The sequence below is a fragment of the Desmodus rotundus genome, chromosome 8, assembly GCF_022682495.2.
Source record: "Desmodus rotundus isolate HL8 chromosome 8, HLdesRot8A.1, whole genome shotgun sequence".
Taxonomy (NCBI): domain Eukaryota; kingdom Metazoa; phylum Chordata; class Mammalia; order Chiroptera; family Phyllostomidae; genus Desmodus; species Desmodus rotundus.
Window position 1 is genome coordinate 125,082,168 of NC_071394.1, and position 8,502 is coordinate 125,090,669.

At 56.9% G+C, this 8,502-nt stretch overlaps 1 protein-coding gene across 4 annotated transcripts in view; it reads left to right on the forward strand.

The window, feature by feature from the left end:
- TTC21A (tetratricopeptide repeat domain 21A) overlaps positions 1-8,031 on the forward strand; it is a 33,500-nt gene extending 25,469 nt beyond the window's left edge. The window contains exons 18-30 of one of the 4 annotated variants that reach the window (XM_053930182.1): positions 104-242; positions 412-515; positions 1,681-1,869; positions 2,770-2,880; positions 3,534-3,615; positions 4,465-4,615; positions 4,826-4,987; positions 5,119-5,311; positions 5,408-5,632; positions 5,948-6,068; positions 6,255-6,322; positions 6,407-6,489; positions 7,321-8,031. In XM_053930182.1, coding sequence (XP_053786157.1) covers positions 104-242; positions 412-515; positions 1,681-1,869; positions 2,770-2,880; positions 3,534-3,615; positions 4,465-4,615; positions 4,826-4,987; positions 5,119-5,311; positions 5,408-5,632; positions 5,948-6,068; positions 6,255-6,322; positions 6,407-6,484 — 1,623 coding nt within the window. In that variant the 3' untranslated portion in view covers positions 6,485-6,489; positions 7,321-8,031. Of the gene's footprint in view, positions 1-103; positions 243-411; positions 516-1,680; positions 1,870-2,769; positions 2,881-3,533; positions 3,616-4,464; positions 4,616-4,825; positions 4,988-5,118; positions 5,312-5,407; positions 5,633-5,947; positions 6,069-6,254; positions 6,323-6,406 lie in introns of all 4 variants that reach the window. The other 3 variants (XM_053930183.1, XM_053930181.1, XM_053930184.1) reach the window with 3 other exon arrangements.
- Positions 8,032-8,502: the final 471 nt, after the last annotated feature.

Genomic DNA, 8,502 nt, shown 5'->3' on the forward strand with positions numbered 1-8,502 from the left:
TCCTGGAGAGACCCACAGGTGTGGTGGCTGCTGAGGGGAACACAGTGTGAGGTGCTCAAGTGCAGAACCAGGCCTGGTGCCAATATTTCCTGTTTGCACTAAGGCCATTAATTACTATGAGGCTGCTCAGAAGATTAGCGGGCAGGACTTTCTGTGCTGCGATCTGGCCGAGCTGCTCCTGAAGTTAAAGAAGTTCAACAAAGCAGAAAAAGTTTTGAAGCAGGCACTGGAACATGACGTAGGTGAGGCAGCATTCTAACTCAGTCCCTGGCATTCGGAGCAGGTGCGTTGCCCCCCACCCGCCCTCTCTCTTCTTGTGCACTCACCAAAGGTCCTGAACCCAGCATGCCCTCTGCCCCCACCCAGCTTCCCAGGGGGCAGAGAGCACTGATTTGTATCTCCATTTGGCAGTCACAGACATCCCATCCATGATGAATGATGTCAAGTGCTTACTCTTGCTGGCAAAGGTTTACAAGAGCCATAAAAAGGAAGATACACTGGAAACCTTGAACAAGGTGATTGACAAGTAGACGGGGAGCCCTTTATCTGCCATTTGCTGATAGGAGCTAAAGAACGAAGGAGAGGACGTAGGCCTGGAAGGCTCCAGGCTTGGTCCTCAAAAGAGGACTTGGCTACGCCTCTGAGCTCCACTTTCCATGTACTCCCCCACCCTTGCTCATTAATTGGTGGTGCACCAAGGCTCTCTTAGCCTGGCTAGGCTGGAGAAGGCAGGGGGCAAAGTAAGGCCTTTGTCTGCAAGGATGCTGGTGGTGACGGTCATAGTGCCCGTAGCTGTCTGCTGGGCTCTGTACTGGGCTGTTTGCTTTCTCGCTTAGTTCTCACAGGAGCCTTTTGAGAACAGCACTGTGGCATTGCTATTTAACAGGTAAGGCTCAAGGAGATTAAGAAGTGTGCCCAAAGCCACACTGCTAGCAAGTAGCAGACCTGAGATTTGAACCCCTGCGCTTTCCCCACTGGGCTGTCCCTGATGGGACAGCCCCTGGCCATTCCCGCCCTGCCTTCCTCACTCTTTCTCCCTAAGGGTGTGGCCGGGCACTTGTTCCTGGGGTGCATTCTGCGGCTGTAGAGGGAGAGCCCACTCTCTGACTGCTTGATTGACTCCCTTGTTCCCCACGGGGTTCCCACTCCTCCGTGTGGCCCCTGGGGAACCCGGTGCTGACCCGGGCCCTCTTCCCCAAGCTTAACCCTGACGTCACCACTTCCTCTTGCCTGATGCTCTCTGGTTACTCACTTGGTCATTTTGTGTCGGGGACCTTTTGTGGGACTGCCTCAAATTCCCAGCAGGGCAATTTTCAGAACAAACGCATCCATCAAAACGCAACCTGCATCGAATGCCTACTGTGTGCTTGTTCTAGCCTGTGGGCCAGCACAGTAAGTGCCGAGGTGTGATGGGCACAGGTAAACAAGGCGAGTACAATGGTGGTTTGTTTTGAGTGCCTTTGCCCTGCACCTGCCCCGGAGGCAGTGCCAGCGTGCCTCCCCAGTGCTCGGCCAGTGGCCTCGCACGTCCACAGTGACCCAGATTTGCTCAAGGGCCCTTGAGATGCCCTCTCTAACATTGCAGGCTCTGCAGTGAGAGCCGGGCACATCCTGTGAGTTGGCCTGAGGGCTGGCACATCGGCCCCAGGTTTCTGATCACAAGTGTACTGGTCTCCCAAGGCCCTGGACCTCCAGGCTCGGATACTGAAGCGTGTTCCCCTGGAGCAGCCAGAGGTGATGCCCTCGCAGAAGCAGCTGGCAGCCTCCATCTGCGTCCAGTTCGGCGAGCACTACCTGGCGGAGAAGGAGTACACCAAGGCAGCGCGGTCTTACAAGGATGCGCTGTCCCACGTGCCCACTGACAATAAGGTGAGGTCCTCGCAGCCAGACCCTGCTCCTGCTGGGGCACAAGGCCCTGCCAGGCTCCCTGGCCAGGGTGTCAGGGGCATGGGACCCCTGGTGTGGGGAGCCTATTCTAGGGGACCCCAGGGCCTCCCCTCCCCCACAGCCCTTGGAGCAAGGCTGCCCCCCCCCCCCCTTTGACAGCCATTCATGGAGGGTAGAGTGGGGAAGACGTTGAGCAAGTCACGTTAGTCTGGCATCTTCAGGTCCCCCTTGAACGTGGGGAGACAATGAGAGTGTGGCTGCCAGGGACTCCTCGGGCATGAAGCCCAGGCTAGGCTTCCAAGGAGGTTTGGAGTCACGAGGGAGGTCTGGCTCCAGTTAGGGAATGGCGGCTAGAGTTCACGCTGAGGGAGTAAATGAAAAGCTTAGTGACAGACGCATTCATTCATTGAATGTGTACTCATCTAACCGATTTCTGATAGTGCCAGCTACTACACCAGGCCCTGGAGACACAGCGGGGCAGGACTCGGTCCCTGCGCATGGGCTGTGCTCAGACAAGGGGCTGTGGACAAGAACACGTGCAGTTCTCATACCACAAGCCCTCTGCCTGTATGTGGGTCAGGACACAATGGGAACTCAGCGGAAGGGCGCCTGTCCCAGCGTCTGGGGCACAGACGGCTTCCCAGAGGAGGTGAGGTCAGAGTCAAAGCTGAAGGACAAGTACGAGTTACCCAGCCCCAACTCTGAGAGGGTCGTTAGTGAAATGCATAGGTGGCTGGAGTATTGGTGGGAGAGGAGGGCCAGTTATCCCAGGGAATCCCAGACATCTTTTGGAGGCACGGTGGGTAGAACTGGGGTATGAGAGAACGAGGCTTCGATCCCTGAGTTTTTCTTTCATGCTCATTATATCCGGCCTTGTTCCAGGTGGTGCTGGAGCTGGCACGGATCTCCCTGCTCCAGGGGCACCTAGACCTGTGCGAGCAGCACTGTGCCGTCCTCCTTGAGACCGAGAAGAACCAGGAGACCGCCTCTGTGGTAAGAGCCCCCCCCCCCCCGCCCCCCGTGCCTTTTCCCCACCCTCCCCTGCCTCCCTGTGACCACTTGCAGGCTGCTTCTTAGGCCCTCTAACCTCAGATGCCCAGGCCTGTCTGTTGGAGGAGCCTGCTGTCTTTCAGGCCGGAGGGGAGGGCTGGCAGCAGGGGGCAGCATCTACCTCCTGGGACAGTCCAGGGCTGTGTGGCTGATTCCCTTGAGGGGAAACCACACCCACAGTTGTTGAAGTCCAGGGTGGGACCCATTCCAGGGGCTTGGGGAAGTGTGTGGGAAAAGCCCCTATCCCCTGACCCCAGGAGAAGAGGGGAGCCCCCATTCTACCTCCACTGCCTGGAAGTGGCAAATCTCAGACATGGGTGAAGGGGCTGGCTTTGCTAGCTGTCAAAAGGTCCCACTGGTGTGCAGCCCTGGCCTTACCTTCCCACTTCCAGCCCTATCCCAGGCCTCCACCCCCTTCCACCAGGCAGGGTCACCTTCTGGGCTCCTCCTGTGATAGCTTCTCCCAGTGCCCAGGGAGGCTACCCCCAAAGTCCTCTGTCTGTGACCTTCTCTCCTTGCCCCCTCCCCCTCAGTCTCCCCCCATGCCCACGTAAGCTGCTGTCAGGAATTCTGGAGCACTGTGTGTTTTCTGATAGATGATGGCTGACCTGATGTTCAGAAAACAGAAATACGAAGCTGCCATCAATCTCTACCACCAGGTCCTGGAGGAAGCGCCAGGTAGCTGCCTGCATGGAGCCTGCTGCCCGTGGGACTGCCGGTGTCAGCTCCCACTGAGCAAGGGCTGCTCTCCCCAGAAGGGTGGGCCCTCTCCCCTCCTTCCTGACCTGGCAGAGGAAGCCCCTTCCTCTCCGATTGTTCCCAGAGAGGCAGGAAACTGATAAAGCCCCGATGGAACGTGCTGGTCCTTCCCAAGTCCAAGGGGCCAGTTCCTGGTCTCGGGCAGGGCAGTGCTTGGCAGTGGACCCAGGACAGCCTGTCTGTCCCCAAGTCATGGACACTGGGGATCGACGTAAGTCTCATTCTGAGGTCACAGCCACCTGGAAGTGGCTAGAAATTCTCACCTGGTATGTGTCTCCATTGCATCTCACTATAGCATAAACTGAACACCCCGCCGGCCCCACCCTTTTTGCTGGGGAAGGTGCCAGACGCAGCCGGCCCACAGCAGTCTGCCCAGAGACCCAGCAGGTCACAGTTGTTAAGGGTCGGGTCCTGGAGCCAGAACGTCTAGCTCTGAATCCTGGTCTTCCACTTATCATTCATGAAAACTTTGGCAGATTTCTTAACTTCTTTGTGTCTCATTTCCTCATCTGTAAAATGGGAACAATAAGAGTAACTACTTCATTGTGTAGTTAATACACAGGTTAAAAAAAAAAAACACCTTACTGCCAGGTTCAGCATGACTGGTCGCTACGATTATGACCACTTTAAAGCATCATTGTTATTCTCTGGACACTGGAGACCAGCAGAGACACGGAAGCTGCTGGACTGCCCCTGCTCAGCCCAGACGGGCAGTGTCTCCTGGTCCTCCTGCCTCTCCCAGCCTGGAGGTCTCTGCTCTTATTTTAGACAATTTTCCTGTGCTGAATAAACTGATTGATCTGCTACGAAGAAGCGGCAAACTGGAAGATGCCCCTGCCTTCTTTGAATTGGCCAGAAAGATGTCTAGCCGAGTGCTTTTGGAGCCAGGGTTCAACTACTGCACCGGCATCTACCACTGGTGAGCCGGGGTGGGTGTGTCAGCAGTTAGGGTAGGGAGGCTTTGCCCCGCGCTGGGGAAGCGGAAATTTAGCTTCCAGACCCGGGAGCAGGGAGAGCAGCGATCCAGCCCCTGCCCTGTGCAGGCCCATGGAGCGGCCCCTGTGTGTCCCTGCACTCGCTGGGCCTCGGTCTCCCCATCTGACTTTTGGCTTTCTCCCCTCCACTACAGGCATATAGGGCAGCCCAATGAAGCGCTGAAGTTCCTAAATAAAGCTCGCAAGGACAGCACTTGGGGCCAGAGTGCCACCTACTACATGGTGCAGATCTGTCTGAATCCAGACAACGAGATAGTGGGAGGAGAGGCTTTCAACAATGATGCGGCTGAGAGCAAGTAAGGGCCTGGCTGGCCTCTGGGAGCAGGGGCGGGACCCTGGGGAAGGCCGGGAGAGCCTGTGGTCTCTGGGTCCAGGCCAGGTGAGAGCAGTGAGGGCCAGGAACCTCAGGCTCATCGGACAACCACAGCTCCCCCGGCAGGAAGGAGTCTGAGCAGCAGGGCGTGCGTACCGCCGAGAAGCTGCTGCGTGAGTTCTATCCGCACACCGCCTGGGGCCAGGCCCAGATGCGGCTGCTGCAGGGCCTCTGCCTGCTGGCCACGAGGGAGAAGGCTAACATGGAGACCGCGCTGGGCACCTTCATCGAGATGGCGCAGGCAGAGGTGCTCGCGCTGGCGGGGCGGGGCAGGCTGGTGGGCAGGCAGGCTGGGGAGGTTGAGGGTCCCAACGCAGACTCCTGCTTCCCACTCTGCGTGCAGACGGACAGTGTCCCAGCGCTGCTGGCCATGGCGCAGGCCTACATGCTGCTGAAGCAGGTTCCCAAGGCACGCACGCAGTTGAAGCGTCTGGCCAAGGCCCCGTGGGCCCTGGCCGAAGCCGAGGACCTGGAGAAGAGCTGGCTCCTGCTGGCAGACATCTACTGCCAGGGCGGCAAGTTCGACCTCGCCTCCGAGCTGCTGCGGCGCTGCGTGCAATACAACAAGGCGAGGGCTGCGCTGCGGTCGGGGCGGTGGTGTGGAGGGCACCGGGCCCAGGCCTGTCTGGGGCAGAGCAGGTGGGGGGCAGGAGCAGGATGAAAAGAGGCAGGGTGGTAACAGGGAGCACAGCACCAGCGAGGCAAGAAAAGGTGTACTAGGTCGGGTAGCCATCTGGAACGTGGAATCAGGAGAGGGTGTGGGAAGGGCTCATGGCTGGAGGGCCTTTCGGGGGTCCGTTGGGCCCGGATGGGCTGTGGGGCTGCACGCTGGGACCGGGTGGGGCTTCTCCTCCACGGAGGCTCTGACCTGTGTTCTCTGCAGTCCTGTTCTAAGGCCTACGAGTACATGGGCTTCATCATGGAGAAGGAGCAGTCCTACAAGGACGCGGCCACCAACTACGAGCTGGCCTGGAAGTACAGTCATTATGCCAACCCTGCCATTGGTAAGGCGGCCAGTCCAGGCCCACGTGGGTGTGGGAGGGAGGGAGTTGGCAGCTGGACCATCACCCTCACCCCCAGACCACAAGGCCTGTGTGCTGGCCTGGCCGGCCGTGGGAACCAGAGGGGATCTTGGGTCAGGTCCTGGCAGCGCCACCTACCTGGTCTGTGTTCTCCCTGCACCTGGACAGGCTACAGGCTGGCTTTCAACTACTTGAAGGGCAAGAGATTCCTGGAGGCCATCGAAGTCTGCCACAACGTAAGCAGCAATGGCAGGGAGGGCCTGGTGCAGTGGGAGGGAGCCCTGCCTGATGCTTTCACACCCTTTCTCTCTTTGTCCAAGGTCCTCAGGGAGCACCCCAACTACCCCAAAATCAGAGAAGAGATTTTGGAAAAGGCCCAGAGGTCTCTGAGGCCCTAGTTGCGGTCAGTGGGAGCCGTCAGCCTAGGGAATTTTCATGGGGGGTGGGGGCGTAGGGGTCGGTGGAGAAGAGATTCCGAAAAGGACGTAATCTTCCCCATTACTATAGTGTGTGATTTATTTGAACCACGCCTCCTCTGGTCTAAGGGGCATCCCAAAGCTCTATGTTTTCAAGGCACAAGAAACAATTTTGCCCTGGGGAAAAGGGACATCAATCAGCTTAGCTTTTGCTCAGCTCACTGGGCACCTTCCTGTGGGCCCCACTTTTATCCTAGACCCTGCAAGGGGCAGAAGGGAATAAAGAGGTGGTTAAAAAAAAAAAAAAAAACACCCTACAGCTATTGTAATATTGTGATGTGAGCCCTGTAAGTGCCTCTCCTGTCCTGTCTGGTCCCCTGAGTCCTGGAGCCAAAGGAACAATGCTCCTCCCTGCCGAGGTGCTCGCTGCAGCCTCCCTGGCGACGAGACCAGACACGAGGACCAGCTGCCCGAGTGCCCCAGCCGTGCTGATGGGATCGGTTCCTTGGCCCACTCTGTCCCAGGCCTTCCACCTCCTCCTCCCCAAGTCTGCAGCTGGTCTCTCCTGGTCCTCACTGGTTTGGGGGAAGCCGATGACCTTGCCTAGTACAGGGAAATGCATCCCAAGAAAAAATAGTTCCCACTTCAGCTTTTGTAAAAGACACTGACCGACTAAATTCATCCTCCAGAAAACCCTGGACACCTACGGGGCCAAAAGCGTGGTCCCTATTTAGATAGATATTGTTCATCGTAACTGGCAAGGGGTTGGTAGAGGTCACCTTCGCTGTGCTCCTGATGCCTCTCTTCCTGTTTTCCAGGATGGCGGTGATGGGCCGGTGTGACTTTGGAGGGGGGTGGGGAGGAACTCTGAACTGGGAGTCAGGTCTAGAATCTCCGTGTGACCTTTCTAAGACCCTTCCTTCCCCTCTCTCGGTCTCAGGGTCCCCATCTGTGGCAGGAAAGTCGACTACATCTGTGTGTTCCCAAATCATGCCACAAACCCCTGCCGATGATATTAACCAAGCATTTTAAAATGTAATGCATGTTTAAATATGTTTGTATAATGGAGAGAAGCAGCGTAACAAACTCATGAATCCATGGGTGCTGCCACATAGCACAGTGCTGACTTAAGCACATCAATATAATTGATACAGAGGAAAATACTTAGTCTGAGTAGAATGTGGATATGGCAAGGTTAGGAAGAGAAGTCGTTCATTGATAAGGTTTGGGAACAGTGAACGGAGCAAGGATCTCTTTCAGTCGAGCCCAAGTTGTCCTTGATGGCTAGTGGGCCTTGCCTTTGTGACATACTGTGGTCACGTGCACGGCCCCTCGGTGTGAGTCGATGGTCCGGAATGCTTTCCCCAGGTTACCGCCATCCTCCTGACGGGAAGACAGCCCACATTGCTAGGATGTGCTTTACAACCCGGTTTCCTCTGGTGGGTTACGTTGGAGACAGGTCTGTCTGTATGGGGAACGATGCTGTGAAGGATTGTACATTAATCACATTTTTATTGCTGTAAAACCTACGCTGTCTTCACTTCTCTTTAAAAAAAAAAAAAGACCAAGAAGTGACCTCATGGCTCCAGATGAGGAGCGGGCAGGTGCAGTCTAGCCATGGGCTGTGGCCACAGGGCCGAGCCTGCGGGGGCTTCCAGCCGGGGTATTGGAACCACTGCCGGCATCCGCCCAGGCCCCAGGCTCTTCCGTCAGAGGCTCTCAGCCTTTGGAGAGACCCAGCTTTGGGGTCACGCATGCTGAAGCGATCTCTACAGAAGGATTCCCCGGGACCAATGAGAGGGGAGACAGGACAACTGCGTGTCCCAAGGCAGTCCACCCTGAGAAGCCTGAGACCTGGCTGTCCCTGCCTAAGCTGCTGCCTACAGGGATGGCCAGACTCCAAGCATGGTCCTCTAGTGGCCACTGACGATATGGCCATGTGCCCATGTCCATGCATGTCCTAACGCAAGAATACCTAAAAGGTGACAAAACTGGTAAGA